The sequence below is a fragment of the Lottia gigantea genome (assembly GCF_000327385.1).
Source record: "Lottia gigantea unplaced genomic scaffold LOTGIsca_187, whole genome shotgun sequence".
Lineage (NCBI taxonomy): Eukaryota > Metazoa > Mollusca > Gastropoda > Lottiidae > Lottia > Lottia gigantea.
In genome coordinates, this window is record NW_008708344.1 from 259,784 (window position 1) to 277,296 (window position 17,513).

General features: G+C 31.9%; 1 protein-coding gene across 1 annotated transcript; it reads left to right on the forward strand.

Moving 5' to 3' along the window:
• Positions 1 to 4,445: 4,445 nt before the first annotated feature.
• Positions 4,446 to 16,821, forward strand: LOTGIDRAFT_174238 (hypothetical protein; the record flags this gene model as incomplete). The annotated part of the gene is made up of 23 exons (XM_009052568.1): positions 4,446 to 4,512; positions 4,825 to 4,925; positions 5,676 to 5,789; positions 6,215 to 6,296; positions 6,720 to 6,851; positions 7,045 to 7,141; positions 7,402 to 7,501; positions 7,740 to 7,826; positions 8,441 to 8,524; positions 9,174 to 9,257; positions 11,186 to 11,263; positions 11,643 to 11,828; positions 12,211 to 12,287; positions 12,963 to 13,014; positions 13,310 to 13,465; positions 13,595 to 13,737; positions 14,068 to 14,225; positions 14,703 to 14,812; positions 15,117 to 15,209; positions 15,560 to 15,686; positions 16,049 to 16,162; positions 16,279 to 16,445; positions 16,756 to 16,821. 23 exons carry the CDS (start codon positions 4,446 to 4,448, stop codon positions 16,819 to 16,821), a joined length of 2,475 nt encoding a protein of 824 aa, XP_009050816.1.
• Between the last annotated feature and the right edge of the window lie 692 nt (positions 16,822 to 17,513).

The window sequence follows — 17,513 nt, forward strand, 5'->3', positions numbered from 1 at the left end:
AAGACATATCCTTTTGAGCTCTTCTTTGTTTTGTTGTCTTGGCTTCGATTTGGATGAATGAGCATATTCGCCTTGCTGGTCTACTACCGCTACTTTGGAGGTTAACAGGCTCATTACTAAAAATCTACGATAATTTGCATATAGATCTAATAATAAATCTTTGCATACTCTTTTTCAAGTGAATACATCCGTCCCGATCAAAGAATAAAGTTCTCTGTTTTCCATTTTCTTGTCTCTGTCAAGTCCCTCAACGTTACTTTCATTTTTCTCTCTAAAACTAGCACCTGTTCTCATGACGTCATCAGTTCGCGTGCTCTCCATATTTGGAACTGCAAGGATAGGTTTGAAGAGAAATACACTATTAAAGGGTCGAAATTTGGTCTTAAATGTCACATAAGTTTGAATAATTAGTAAGTAATTTAATTATTAACTGTTTAAAGTGGATTATATGACCTTTTGTATCTGAAAAAATAGCTTAATTCCCTTCTGTTTTTTTATTTGGACTGCTTTGTTATTCTTCTATTTCTACTGACTATCCGTCCCAACTGCAACATAGGCAACTAGGCCTACAGGCAGATTCTAAGCCGATTGGCACGATGTTCATAGAACATCCTGAAACACCATTTATTTTCTCAGGAAATTTCTGGGACTGGGAAGGAAGTGTGATTTTCAAATGGAAAATCATCAAACCTTATCTTTGGACCTATGGACCTATAAAGACATTCTAAGACAAATCTTATAAATTTTACGATAATGAGAGAAAATTTTCAGCTCTGAGATCACTGTGGTCGGAGAGAACATCTCTTAACTTCGTATAAACTTAACAATGCAATGGCTATAATATGTTTATTGCACAGTTATGAGTCTGAGGAACTTTCTGAATCTTTCGCTTGTCATGTCTCAATTCGCAATTTGTCTCTCTAAATTAAAGTAGTTTTCTGCATGCAAAATGCAGTTAGCATTGAGGAATTTTCATTGGATCTTATGAATGTATAACGCTTTGAATCTGATTTTGGTTATAGGCCTATGTATGTCAAGTTCTACTTGTTCTACACATGGGACCAATGAGGACTTCTCTAAAGGGGCTCTACCCAAAAGGCGTGAAAAGAAGTCTTAAAAAATACCTACAGTGCTGAAAAAAAGACAACTATGTTTTATAAATTTGTCACTATATCTGGCACAATAAACTCATTTCTCTTTTCTGCACTTTCAATCCTTTGGATTGTGGTGGTCCGTACTTGAAAAATGTTTGGTTAATTTATTCAATGTTGGAAAGCTGGAAAAAGGGTTTTTATGGCTTGATTCTCCAACTTAGTTTGGTTAATGATTATCAAAAGATACCCATCTTAAAAAAAAGATATAGAATTGTAGTTTTGAATTGAGTTGGCTTATGTTTTCATTCAGAAATCAATTTAAAATATACAGTCCAGAAACTTATTATGAAAATCTATCCATCTGCCAAAGGAATCCCCTGTTACTATAAATAGAATAAGATCATAATTGTTGAATGTATCACACAGTATGGTGAGGGAGTGCCTTAATCAGATCTGACCTATATTGAGTTCTATTGGGTTGTGTTATCCATCCTCTTAGCTATATAGACTAGATGTAAATAAACACATTTCTTTCCTATATTGTGTATAGTACAGATTATAGCTTGGATTAAATATTCTTACTAAGATTTATTAGGTAGGTTGGCTTTTTTCCCTTGGAAGTGATTATTGTTAGTTGTAGGTTTTAGAACATTTCTTTACTGTATAAAACAAAAAGAGATGTGTAATCTGCTGTAGCTATAAAATATTTATTTTATATTACGGCTGCCATAATTCTATCCTTTGCCTCTTTTCTTGTGCCTATGTAAAAAAGTTTACATTGTAACAAGAGGTTAATGAAAATTATGTCTCAAAAAATTTGTTTACATTCTAAATAAGGTACAAAAAGTGTTGTTTAAAGAAATACTACCTCTAAGAGTTAATATAGAATAATACAAATTTTCAAACTTGGTCTTGAAATAAGAGTACCGGTATATATTCATCAGTGGACTCACCTGGTATCAAAACTATACAACAGAATCCCTGTAAAATCTGGTTAATTTAATTAAGTAATTATTGAAAAGTAAATATTAAGCAATTATTAGATGATTACTTGTATATTTATGGATAATGATTACTTATTTTTTATGTATTTATTAAGCCAGGGTGAGAATGGAACAATACAAACATGTATTTGAGTGAACAGACCTATGCCATTTGTAGTATCGTCCTGCCTCTTACTTACTTTTGTTATTATATGGAATTTTGTTGATATAGTGAATTTGAATACTGGTATCGGTTTTGTAAGTGTTCTAATAGTCTCAGAATGACTCAAATTTCATCTGAAATGGCTTGATATTTGATATATCAAATTGTTGCATTTATAATGATGAAAAAAAGGTGGCTATAAGACACAATTCATTATAGCTTGACATTGTGAAGATCTTCTGAGGGAGATACAGAAAAATTATCTAAAAGTTCTTGTGAATGCAACGTAATGACATAAAATTAAATTGACGACATTAAGGGGGTCGGTTGATTTAATTAGATTGATTGGTGTGATTTGACATGTTTATATTAAATTCTCATTAAACCCTGTAGGCAATATCAACCCAACTGTAATTCAGTCTTATTTCACTAATTAAATCCACACTCTAGATTTTCCAGATATAACAAAATATCTATAATCAAATTATCTCTGATGAGAATCTTAGTTATGTCATTGATTAAATAGTAAGGTTTCAGTATTACTGTGTTAGTAACTTGTAGATAAAAATCCTATCTAATTTAAACAGGGATCCCAGATTAGAGGAATTCCTTTTTTTCTGGCCAGTGTTATATTTTTTTTTATTTTAGAATAAAACCACTAAAATTGAAAATGAACCTGAAAAGATTTATGTATAGGAAATGACTTCAAAAGCATCTACCTCCTGTACTAGTGTACTCCATGTAGGACACTGTGATTCCTTTGACCAATAACCCTTTCCATTTTCTTCTACTGTCATACTGTTTTATTTTGGGTTTAATAACTGGAATTTGAATATTGGAATATACAAACACATTTTGTGGATGCCCTTGAACTCCCCTTAAGAATGAGACCAGCTGTGTGGGGAAATATATCATTTAAAGGGACATGTTTATCATCTGTACGACCAATCATATCTAAGTCTCAGAAATGAGAAATTTGACATTGTCCACTTTTATTTTCTTAGGACATATAGAAAAGAAAGTTAAAAATTCCTACTAAGAGGCATTTTGGAAGGAATTATGATATATTTGTACAGTTCTAGTACTTCTTAAGACTAATTACATAATATTCAAGACCCAAATCAATCCCCTTAAATCTAAATAGTCAATAAATGACAGAATTTAAGAAGTTCACTAATAAGTATGAATATTGTATGCACCAAAATATAGGGAGTGGAATTAAGATGTGGCAACCAAGCATACAATTATTTGATGAGTATAGAATGAATCATATCACTGTATTGTTTATTATGAATGAATTTGCCTTTCCTTTTTCAAGTTTTCCTTCTGTTTTCCTCCTGTTGTATAATATTTCTGTATTTTTTTTAGTTAGCTTATCAGATAAATCACTGAATAGTTTCAATAGGGCTTGACAATATTGGGTCAAATGGATATTGGCATTTTTACCATTAAATATTTGATGATATTGATACAAATTTAAGGAATAATAACTCTTGTCAATCTGTGGTTTGGAATGCCTGAATATATTGATAAGATCTGGGTCAAAACTCGAAATTGGCAATAATCAGATGAATGGTTTTAAAGTTATTGCCCTGGACTTAGTAGAAACTTTTGCTTGCATCTTACAAATCTCTTGCTTTGTATAAGTTACTTTGTCTAACAAAGCTATCTTTGTCATTGACATATCTTTCATAGACTATCATAGATATAGTAGCTTGTCTATGTTCAGAAGGAAAGTCTTCATTTTGTAGCCCTCAGTATCAATCCCTATACCATTAACACAATGTAGTAAGAACTACAATAACATAAGTAAACAGTAATCTATGTGCTACAGAGTGAATAATTCAACTTAACTTGAGTAATTTGAGTATAGTACAGTAATTATGATAATTGCCTATTTATTCAATCATAATAACTCATAATATAATCATTTCTCATGCTAAATATCTTGCTAGTCATTTGTAGCTTCAATATGGTTTGTCAAATGACACAATGTAATATGCCACATTGTTCTTTATCCAAATGAGCGTAGACAGAGGCACACTTGCTAGAGAGGAAGACAACATGGTGGTCAAATCAGACAGTGACATTGAAGTCCTAACACTTTCTACAGCTTAAGGCTATGTAATATCATTTGAAATGTAAGCTTTGCCATTTCATATTGATATATTTTTTTCAGGGAAGGTGAATATCTAGATGAACAAGATGAATAAAAAGTGGTGTATAAATATAGTAATATTATTATTATTTATTATCTCAGTCAGAGCACAAGGTTAGTTACTTATATATCTCTCTATGTATGTAATTGGGAGCTGTGGTGGGTAGTGTCTAACCTGGAGATCCAGGTTTCAATACCATCATACTTTGAGATTCCTTCCAATTTTGATACCCCAGCTTCCCTTTGTCAGTGATCCAGGTTGGAGGGGCTGACATTGAAAAAGTTGCTAGGACAAAGTACGGGACAATAAACTTAGGTCCTGTGTGCTACAGGCTAATTGCGTTAAAGATCTCTTAAAAGTTGGAAATCAAATAAGAAGAGACTAATGCAATGCCACTGTGGCTGATACCTATACCTTTATTACAGGAAATAGAGGAAGTGGTAATATATGTCTATCAGATACAGCCCAGAAATCCTGTGGAGCATGTATTGCTACAGCAGCTGAATGTGCTTGGTGTAAATCAGAGGTAATATTACACTTCGAACGTATCTTTGTAGTTTTCTGATATTTTTAGTCTACATTGTAGTCTAAAAAGATTTCTACCAAAGTTCTGTCCCAGACATGATATTATTAACCAATCAAAGTTTGTCATGTAGAAGCTGTTTCTTGAAACCTAAAGTATAGGTTCTTTGGGTTTCACTATCCTACAATTCCTTATTTTATGAAGAAACTAGTTCTACACGAAATAACTTCATTGGAACAAGCCTTAGTAGAAAACTAATTAGATTTCACTGTAGACCAAAAATATCAGAGAACACAAATGATTATAGATTGTGATTAGATTTAGATTTGTTTGTGCTCATCTAGATTTAAAATTTTTCCTTTTTTGGGCAGAACAGTCAGTTAGAGCATTTATTCTTTACTTGATGTCATGCATTAATACATAGACGTGGTTGTGGTTACTAATCTGACAGTCTGACAGCTGTGAATAAGTCATCTTCACTCATAATTCTAAACGGCCCAGCCATAAATGGGTAAATATTGCTAAGAATTTTGGAAAGGATCCTCGTGAATAAGTTGTTACTTGTGTACCAAAATTACAAAACTGTATTGTTTGGTTGAACCAACTGTTATGAACATGCATGATATGACAAATACAATGTTGAATTGGAAGTCAGCAAGTTTTGTAAATAGTATGTATAGTGAACAGCATCTCTATCTGTCACCTTAAAAAACAGAATGACATTCATTATGTAGCATTACTTTATTTTCACAGAGTTTTTTTAAAGATGGTAGACTAAGATGTGATAGGTATGAAAATTTAGCTAAATTAGGTGTTTGTCAACCAGATGATATTGTTTATCCAGATGACAACCTTCAACTGACCAAGGTAAGTAATATTTTTTAAAAAACTACCACAAGGTTGATAGTGAACAACCCAGTTCACAAAATCTTGTTGAGAGCTTCAGCGTCCAATTCCAGCATAGGTTGAGATAATACCCTCAACCCTGTTTTCCCTGCCAGATGCAGGCTGGAAAGGCAGACATGGCAAATTGTATAGTTGTTTGATTGTGACAATAAATTGAGACCTTGTCTGCTACAGATCCTTAGACAATTGTAGATAGAAAAAGAGTAGGCTTATTTCATTGTCCTGACAAATTTCCTTCATTGCAAACTCCATTGTTTTGGTGAAACTGGTCTATGGCTTTTATTGATATTCTCACTTGCTGTTGTCATCATGAGCCTTAGATTATAAACATTTAATGTTGTTGTTAAAAGAAGTAATTTCATACTTTACTTTCCTATTTTATTTAGAATGACAGAGTCCAAGATGGTGTTAATCCAGAAGATGCAGTCCAAATTCAACCACAACAAGTCAGGCTTAAAATTCGTCCAAGTAAGTAATATATATTATCTATTCTAAAAGGTCACTGCCATTTTGACTTCACAAGCTTGTACTAGTAACTAAATATAAAAAAAAGACAATTTCTAAAGAGGCGCTTGATCGGTGAGATCTGCAGGTTAAGGATTCAGTAATTAAACTGGAGTTTGATAAAACAATTTGGAACAGAGTTCAGAAAGTCCTGCAAAAAATAGATGTAGACAGAATTCAAAATGGAAGAAAAAGGAATAGTGGAGTAAATTGTGAATGTTGGCATATCCTGTTTCATACTGTTCAATAGAAGTCAAAAGTGGAAAAGTCTCTACCTGTTGGGAACTACCAATCAGGCACTACCTTAATGTCAAAATAGAGTTAAATGTTTTATTTTTAAATGAAATTTTTCTTTTTTATAATATTTTGGATATTTTAATTTTTCAGATAAACCTATTAAATTTAAATTAAATTTCCGACAAGCAGAGAATTATCCAGTAGATTTATACTATGTCATGGATTTATCTAATTCTATGGAAGATGATAAAGACAAATTGGCTGAATTGGGAAATCTTATTGGTAAGTTAGGTAGAAGGAGTTGGAAGATAACACAGATAGTCATCAGTCATCAGAAATATTACAAAATACTGATAAAACATCAACTTAAGATTTTCATACTTAGTCAATAGATTATATTCATCTTTGGACTTACCCACTACAATAACTATACACCAGAATCACTCTATATTTTTCATTTATTACTTTTTTTTAGCTGACAGTATGTCAAAAATTACCAAAAATTTTCGATTGGGTTTTGGTTCTTTTGTTGATAAAGTTGTGATGCCATATGTTAGTACAGTACCCAGAAAGTAAGTTGAATTTAACTGTCAAACCATTTCATGCTGTTCAAAAGGTTTATGTAGCTCTGGTGTTTTCAACCTTTTTCTTTCTATTACCGCTTTCAGGAACCTTGATTTATTGTATTACTCCCCTTTCCCCCTAACTTCTCACTACTTTGTGATTTAATCAAGGTTTTCCCCGCAATTTTTTCATGTCACAGAAAATAGCCTTACTGAATAGAATGACTTATAGTATAGTACAATTCTCCTTTGATCTACTTTTATTTTAGATTGAGAGTACCATGTTTTACTCGAGCAGGAACACCATGTGAATCACCATACAGTTTTAAAAACCAACTTAGTCTGGACCTGGATACTTCTAAATTTGCTGTATGTTTTCTTTTATTTATTCCTTTTTCACAATACATTGTAATCTACATAGAATAAGACATTTATATTATTGTTTATTTGGAATGTAGTTCATGCACAATCTGATTAAACTTAAACTTAAACAGATTAGTCTTCAAACCCGTTTTCTAGCTTGGTAATAGCTTGATTTATGAAGATGATTTGTGGTATCAAATATTAGAAACCACCTTTAAATATCATGTTGTATTTAAATCTGTAGGTTCAAGTAATGGCAGCTAATGTATCAGGTAATTTAGATGCACCAGAAGGTGGGTTTGATGCTATTATGCAAGCAGTTGTCTGTGAGGTAGGTGAAAATATTTGAAAGTTTCTGTTTTTTACATAATTCAAATTCAAATTGCAAAAGAGAAGTGTCTTCTGTGCATAAAGAAGCATATATTCACAAGCTATTACGTACTACTTCTTATACCTTGACTGCAATAGCTACCTATCTTGTATAAAGGAAGATTGCACATGCAGCGATTTGATTGGATTGTATGTCATTAAATTCAACCAATATTGGCCCTAGATCAAACATGCAGCCAAGTCTTTCAGTCGAGGGTACTGATAGGATGTATTTGGTAATGTACTATCCAATGAAATGGCTGTATCTACGAACTCCCTTGATACAAGAAAAGTGACTATTGCATTCAAGGTCTAAGACGTATGTGTAATAGCTTGACATTGTGAAGATATGCGCATATTTTGCTGTATCTCTTCTGAGTATGTAAAACTTGTTGTTGGCATGTCTGCAAATTTTCATGGAGGTATAAGTAGTTGTCTGAATGACATGCTTGAAATTCTTTGTTATGAAAATGTGTTTCATTTCATTTGAATTTGCACTAGGAAATGTTCAGTATTCATACATTTTCATTTAAAGATAAATACACACTTAAATTTTGAGTCAATTGCTATTTTTAGAATCAAATAGGATGGCGTCCAATTTCTCGAAGAATGTTAGTCTTTTCGACAGACGCAGGGTTTCATTATGCTGGAGATGGAAAGGTTTGTTGCTGTGACAACAGTTACATTGCATCTTGGTCATGCCAATTAACAACTCTATTGATAATTTATTGAATGCCTCCTTCCTATCTACCTATATCTACCTATATTTTTATTTTCAGAATTTCATTTTTAATCCAGAAAATCAAATTTATTACAGTCCATTTTATATGCCAGATATTTTACAGAGATGTTTCTACAATCAATTTTATTGCCAAAAATTTCAGAGGAAATTTTAATTCTACATTTAAGCATTACTATATATTTGATTTTTCTGAATAAAGAATGAAATGGTTCAGTTTGGGTGAAAGTTTAATTTTTTGATATGTTTCAAAATGATATTTTATGAAATGAAATAATTTGAAATCATGAAAAGTGCTTTGAGAAATTCGATTTGCATTAAGAAGCTTAAAGGAATACTACCTCTTAGAATGAACATAAAATTTAGATTCTTAAACTTGGTCTTAAAGAGTATATTCATCTTTGGACCTACCTGGTATTATAACTATATAACAGAATCTCTGTTAGTTATTTTTATAATTTGAAGATTCATTTCATGGGATATTGTTTTGAAATATCAACCTATTGCTTGTATGATCTATTAATTCTTTTCATCTTAAAACATCTATTATATTTCTACTTTTGTTTCCAGTCTCAGATTGGATGGAGACCTCAATCTCGACGTATGTTAGTTTTCTCTACAGATGCTGGCTTTCATTATGCTGGAGATGGCAAGGTGTCACTATCTTTCATATTCTATTTTTATACCTTATTATAAGTAATCAAAATTCAGTCCAAATTGTAAACTGCACCAATTTCATTCAAATTTCTTATTTAGACAACATAGATAATTTTTATCCAGCTTGACAAATCTTCACAATGTCAGGCTATTATGAACTTCGTACTTAGACTTTGACTGCAATAGCTACCTTTCTTGTATCATAGAAGTATGTAAAATGCCAATGAAAGCAAATCAGAGCCCTCAACAGAAAGACTGTAGACATTCTGGCTAATCATTTACAGACTTTCTATCGAGTACTCTGATTTGCTGTATTTGCTAGGTTACAATCCAACCAAATCGCTGCATTTACAGACTTCGATGTAAAGCAAGGTGGCTATTGCAGTCAAGGTGTAAGACGAAGTTCATAATAGCTTGACATTGTGAAGATGGAATTGCCAGACTATCAATGTGTAAGCAAATCAATGCTTTAAGGTGTGGGGACACAAGCAGTCTTGGTCAGAGATTTTTGTTTCTGATTAGTGTCTTGAGTAAAATCTTGAGTATGCCCATACTTCCACAATAAGATTATCGTTTCCTGACAGGATTTATAATATCAAACAAGTTTGATAATTATCTGCAGACCGTCATTGTCCAATCATATTCATTTTCCTTTCAATTGCATTCTCTGCAAATGATGGTGGAAACCAACAGACTGAAGATTTTCGTCTTGTCGTGTGCCCGTGCCTTTGGTCAAACTCTTGACAAGACTCTAGTCGGCGACAAAAATCTCTGACTAAGACCGATCATGTGCCTGCACCTTAAGAGTATACTGCTGATTTCCCCAAATATTGACTACATTTCAGTAGTATGTACCATTGAAACTATAAGACAATGTTATCAAGTCCTTCTTACAGAAGATCTCTGTTCTAATTCTTGACACTATTTCTCTAAGCAAGAACTTAATAGTTTAGATAAATAATCTCTCTGAAGCATGTTAGAATACAATAGCACTCAAATATAATCCAAGATATATCATTTCTTTTATTTTCTATGGGTTGCATATTCACTCTAAATCAAACAACATTCTATGAGATCAAGATTTGACAGGGTTTATGTTCTTGATGCAGGCCAAAGAAGCTGATACTAGTGTCCTGGCAAAGTTTCCCTCATTACACAATGCATCCTTTGTCTTGAATTGCCTAATCAGAAATAGGAAAGTAGGATGGAAACTCCATTTCAATTCATCTCGTAATAATCTAGAAGTGGTTGCTTAGCTTTTTTTTAATAACAGATTGATTCAATTCATATTTATGCCTTTTACAAGATGTCTTCAAATCAGGACATGAGTGAAGTAACCCACAGAAAATAGATGAAACTAAAACTATCTTGAATGCATTGTAATTAGATTGCTTAGAATAGTAGAAATTGCATGAGTTTCAGGAAACAGTTATCTAATTATGTATTATACTTACTATATTATCGAACTTGATATCTGCTACCAGTGATATGTTTCATTTTTTAAACTCTGACCTTGATTTCTAGCAATAAAATGCCCCCCGCCCCTTTTTTTGGAATATTTGGTATTTATCCCTGAATCATTTGGGTACCCTGAAACCTTTGTATCTACCATTCCAACCAAACCATAAATATATTCACATCATACTCAGTATTGCCTATTAATATTGGTACATTGGTTAAAATTGATTGAAACCCTTAATAATTATAGTGTTTAAATGGAACAGGTTTGCCATTGGTTTGTCCTTAGTCTCAGAAATCCAATCAAATTGCTGCGAACTTCTTTGATAGAAAGAAGTTGACTATTACATGCAGTTCTGAGTTGTTTGACATTGTAAAGATGCCCTGGGGTATAAAAATTATTTATTGATATATATTATTTGATAATAAATGTAAATTAATGTGCTATGATATTTTATACTCTATAGCTAGGTGGTATTGTTACTCCTAATGATGGAAACTGTCACATGGATTTCCGTGGTGTTTATACCGAATCATCAAATTATGTAAGTTACATTTCTAATATTGAAAAAGTTAATGCACTGTTTAGATATTAGGGGTGAAGGCTGACAATAGGCTGTCTTTCAGTAGCATGGGCCTTGGTATCAGAATTTATCTATCCTTTTAGAAGATTCAAACATGAGCTTCTGATTGCCTAGCGAAGACCAAGCTAACTCCACTGTTTGAAATAGTATGGATTCCAAACTTTTCTTTCTAAATATGTAGAAAAAGGTATACCTTATATATTGAAGAAAAAGAGCACTCAAACATTTGGTGTAAAAAATACCTACCAGCTTCTTTTTTAGAGTTTCGAAGTATATATTTCTTGGTGAATTTTATCTTCTTTTTTTTTCTTTTTTTATGAAAAATGAATTTATTTTGTAGGATTACCCATCAGTTAGTCAGATAGCCTCTAAAGTTGGAGAGAAGAAAGTGAATATTATATTTGCTGTAACTAAAGATCAGAAACCAGTGTATGACAAACTCTCCAATATGATAGAAGGTTCCATAGCTGGGGAACTGGAAAATGATTCTTCAAATATTGTAGATTTGATCCGGGAAAATTACGAGGTATGTTACATATTTTAACAATATTGATGATAGAAACTCCTAGAAACAACATGTTTCAGACTCTTTTTTAATATTTCTATTCATGTATTGAGCACTATTTTAACAGTTAGAATATATTATAATTGGATATTGAATTATATCAAATAAATAAAATATAGCCAATTTCAGAATAAAAATCTGGCATGCTGTTCATCTATAATTAAAGAAAAGCATAGTGGTGAAAGTTACAAAAGACCATTATAGTTATTTTAATAAATAAATAATTGCCAAAATGTGGAAAATAACATGAAATTTATAGAATTAAAATGTTATTTTGTTACCTAGGATACTGATAAGAAGTAGATAGTTTGTAGTATTTGGTATATATATTTTATTTTTTTAGACTATAACATCTAAAGTTGTGATGAATACTGAAAATGCTGAAAATATTACTGTCAAATTTTATACTAGATGTTTTGGGTAAGCAATAATTATCTTTGATAGAAATTTTTTTGTTTAAATAAAATCTGCAGATATATATTTGAGCATTGTTCAATATTTTATACAATTTATATTAGTTTGGTCATATTTCCTTGTAGATTCTATAGTTTTTATCAGTTTTATATATATTAGCAAAAAATTAAGATCAAGCTTAATTTGAGCTCTTTTAAATATAGACCTCCTGAGTGAATGGTATATTTAAAATGCTGTAGTTCCATCAACTTCCATGTTTACTTCCATTGACCATGAAAAGTTAATATGCTTAATTCAACTAAAATTAGTATAGGTATAGGTACATGATCAAATATTAAAGGGATTGTAAATAAGTTTTCTAAAATTTTTATATGTATTGTAATTTATGACTAATCAGGAAAGGCTTTCTGTGATAAAGCATTTTTTGAGATTCAAGACATCATCAAACACTTAGTTTTAGTGGAATTGCAGGGACCACAAACTTCTGATGGAAAATTGGAATGGTGCAAATTGATCCTATCAGTATCCTGATATACATGAAATATTTAGAAAAACCTCTTAACAATCCCTAGATATTAAAATTATGATCTAGTTTCTTTGGTTATAAGTTGGATTTTTCATGGAATTTCTTCCAACCCATGCTTGTATTTGTATACAATGATTTTTTTTTTTTTTAAATAGAACTGATATGAAAGAAACTAATGAATGTGAAGGATTGAAGATTGGCCAAAATGTAAGATTTTTTAATAAATTTTTTTAAAAAAAGAAAAGGCCTAGTTAAAGTGTTCACAGCTCACCATAAAAATGTGAGTCTTCAATTTCATGTGTTATCCACAATGACTTGTCTTTTCTTGATACTCTGCCGTTTAGAAAAACGAAAATGAAATTTCTGGTTTGAAGTATATCTGAAGGGGTTTTTTGTGCAGTTCTAAGAGGTCTAACTGTTTACATATATTCAAGACCCAAATTTTTATCACACCCCAAAATTGGCAAGTCATGGCCTTTTAATCTTTATCAAAATATTTAAGGTTACATTTGAAGTTGAAGTAACAGTCACAGAATGTCCAGCAAATAAATCAAAATGGCAGAGGGCGTTTGATATTTATCCTGTAGGTTTGGCTGAGAAATTACGACTCAATTTAGACCTTGTATGTGAGTGTGAGTGTGAACGCCCTGGACAGGAGGTTAGTTTTATTTTTTTCTTTTAAATTTTCTTGTAAATGTATTAGTTTATTGCATCTTTTCTATTGTTATTATATAAATTTCTATTAAACATGTTTTAAATGTGATAATAAACAATGGAATATTTGTAGGAACCCAACAGTCCACTATGTTTTTTTGGGAATGGTACGTATGAATGTGGTAAATGTACCTGTAATCCAGGAAGATATGGTAAAGAATGTGAATGTGATGCCAGTAAAGTCTCGGATGAAGAATCTGATAAAAAATGTATAAAGTAAGTGATTCACTGGGGGTGCAGGAAGTGCAAATAGACCCCCAGAAAAATAGTGTGTACCTCCATTTGTATGCCCACTTTATTTCTTTGAAATTTCAAAACATGAATTTTATACAATGTTGCCCTGAAACATGTGTCAGAATGCTATCATCTGTGTATTGAATAGTCTCCCATGGAAGGCTTGGGCAAATGGCTCTTCCACATGTGGAATCTTAACCCACCCTCTCAATAATTCTGCCCCCTATTTTTACCCTCAGTTCCAGAAGGTACTGGTAGTACTTCCAGTGAAGTAAGCAAGTAAAATTAGATTGTCATTGGTTCTGTTTTCAGACCTAATTCTACTACACCCTGTTCTGGTCGTGGAGAATGTGTATGTGGTATTTGTGATTGTTATCCAAGAACAGCTAACTCCGCCCAGAAATTTAGTGGTACCTTCTGTGAATGTGATAATTATTCATGTGATTATTATGATGGGTTGATCTGTGGAGGTTAGTACTTTATTTTAGCTTGTGATAAACCAGTATAGAATTTTATATCTTGAGTAATACCGACTCATTAAAGGGACATGTTAGACACATGTTTGACCAATCATATCTTAGTCTCAGAAACTGACAACTGCTCTTTCCTGGATACTATACATATATATATTGAAAAGACATGTATAGAAATAGAAAGTAAAATTTCTAGTTTGAAATATATTTGAAGGGATTGTGTGATTTCCTGCAGTTCTAGTACTTCTGAAAACTGTTTAAATATATTCAAGACCCAAATCAACCCCAAAAATGGCAATCCATGACTTTTAAGAATATTCTCAGGCTGAATTCAAAAACTGTTCTTGTTGTATTTTGGTTTCCCATGAGTTTACTCTGATTAAAAATGAAAATTTTATAACCTCAGGCAAGGATCTTCAGAACATGACTTGTTGTCCTTAAACCATGAAGAAATGTATTGAAATTTTCTTGTAGGATCTGAGAGGGGAACGTGTGATTGTGGTAATTGTGTATGTAATCCTAATTTTGATGGTCCAGCTTGTGAATGTGATAATAGAAATATATCGTGTATAGCTAGTGACGGTGTAAGTATTCAAATAGAAACAAGTTATTTTCAAGAAAACTTAGTATATATAACTTGTACATTGATGAGATATTAATACTTAAAGAAAAAAACCAAAATATATCATGCTGGTGATTGGCTACTGTTAAATCAATCACATTAAACTGTATAGAGAAGTTGTTAGACCTACCTGATATAATAGGTATGAATGGGTGGTTTGATTTTAATAAGACTGCTTGTGCCACTCTGTTTCCTATTTCTTCACTTGCCCATTATGTTCTGTAGATAGGACGTCAAATAAAAACAGTATTTATTTGCTATTTTAGACATTATGTAATGGTCATGGTGAATGTGTTTGTGGTACTTGTCAATGTGATAAAGAATCTCAGTACCGTGGTAAAACTTGTGAAGAATGTCCTGTAAGTATAGAATTATATCGAATTATCTCCCTTACCATCTGTACAATGTCAAGCTATTACGAACTTGTTATATATATCGAAGTTTGTAAATACAGTGATTTGGTTGGGTATGGGGTTAATGAATACATCCAATCAGAACCCTCGACAGAAAGACTGTGAATAGGACAATGATTGGCTGTATTCACTGACCTACAATCCAATCATGTGAATTCATGAAATATCCACAAAATTAAGCCATTTGTATAGAAAATGTGCTATAAAGATCTAAATTGTAGTCCGACATATGTCTAGGTGTTATCTTTTCCTTATTTCTTACAAATTTAGACCAGAATTTGTTTTTGTATTTTCAGACTTGTACCAGAAGATGTAATGAAAATAAAGAATGTGTTCAGTGTGTAGCATTTAAATCAGGACCTAAAACTCAGGATGAATGTGATAGAGATTGTCGTAATATAAACGTACAGTCAGAAGTTAGCAGTGAGTTCATTTATTAACCTTGTTCAATTTTTTGACCTGTCTATTTGAGCTGCAATGGCCCAGTAAATTATACACTTGCTCACTGAAGGTCCAATCCCGTTCAAAGGTTCAAATACCTGTAGAGTAGTCAACAATCTTTCCCCCTTGTCAGTGATGCAGATTGGAGGAGCTGACATGGAAAATGTGTATTGTCGTTTTGATGGGACAGTTGAAAATCCAAAAGAGAAAGCTAATTCTGCCTTTCAGTCGAAACTTCTCTCACTGCACACTATATTGCTGAAAAGTCTGAGGTCAATAAGACGTGAATAGGTCATCTTCACTAGTTAAGATCAATTCAAATTATCTTGTTTCTTACACTATAGAATCTGATGGTGTCCAAATTTGCCAGTTTAAAGATGATGATGATTGTCTGTTTACATTTACTTATGGTTTTGACTCCAACGATGAATTACAAATTAAAGTACAGAGAACTAAAGGTAAATATCTACATTTGATATCATTAACATTTATGATAAATTGAAACTTGTCTTACTAACCAAAGTGATTTGGTGCTACAGTAGGTATTTCAATAATCTATTATTTTTATTTTCAGTCTGTCCTGAATCAGTCAATGTATTAGCTATAGTGGGTGGAGTTGTTGGTGGTATTGTATTGGTTGGTTTAGCCTTATTACTAATATGGAAATTATTAACAGTTATACATGACAGAAGAGAGTTTGCTAAATTTGAAAATGAAAGACAGAATGCTAAATGGGATACAGTAAGTGCTTTATTTGTGAAAAAACAAATTAATCTCTAAATATACAATATGAAAATATGGAGGCTAGCCCTGCTAATTTATATATACGTTGTAAGTAGAAGACATCTATCACTGTTTACAGCATCGTACCATGTTCTTGTCTAAAACTCTGATTGGTTGTATTTGCTAGCGTACAAGCCAATCAATTCACTGCATCCATGATAGAAGAAAAGAGCCTAATGAAGTCAAGGATACAGTTGGTAATATCTTAAGGATAGGAATCTACATGATCATTTATTTTTCTTCTATATTTCTGATGTTTGTTTTCTAGGGAGAGAATCCTATCTATAAACAAGCTACATCAACATTTAAAAATCCTACTTATGGTGGAAATTGAAGATAACAGCGATAGTAACAATCATCAAAATACAACAATACTCAATAGCTCAGTTTCAATATATTTGGTTCAATTCTCAATTTTAGTTCAGTCAGTTAGTTCACTTGTATAGTTAGCTTGTATAAGTATAGCATCTCTTTTTGCTTATGTGAATTTGTTTGATGATTGCCTTGAAAACTCCTACTATGTATCAAGAAAGGTGTATTTTAAATCAGGTTACCTTTACAAACAGGACGAATGGAGTCATATAAACAAAGATGGAAGAAGATTGTAAGGATCTTATGATCATCTGGAAAACCACTTAATAATTATATTAAGGTAAACCTTGTATAAATCAATTCTTATAAAGACTCTAAAAGTGCCTTGAAAATGTTAAGGATTAGTTTAATAAGGTCACAAATTGGAGGGTATTTTTCTGATCTCAAGTCACTTAGGGTAGCTGATATTATCAACTTCGTTTTTGGTCCTGGGTTTTTAAGGAGCATTTAAATTGTATTAAAACAGTACAGAAAAGTCATAATGATCATCGTAAATGTGGAGGTTTATTTCATTATCTTGTGATCTTAAATAAAGTCACTTTAAGTTGTTATTCTAATACTTATGAAAATTTGGGAGAACATATATTGTCCATCTTGTAAAATGTATAGTTGTTTCATTGTTTGATTAATTTAAATGGATTCATGAATATGTAC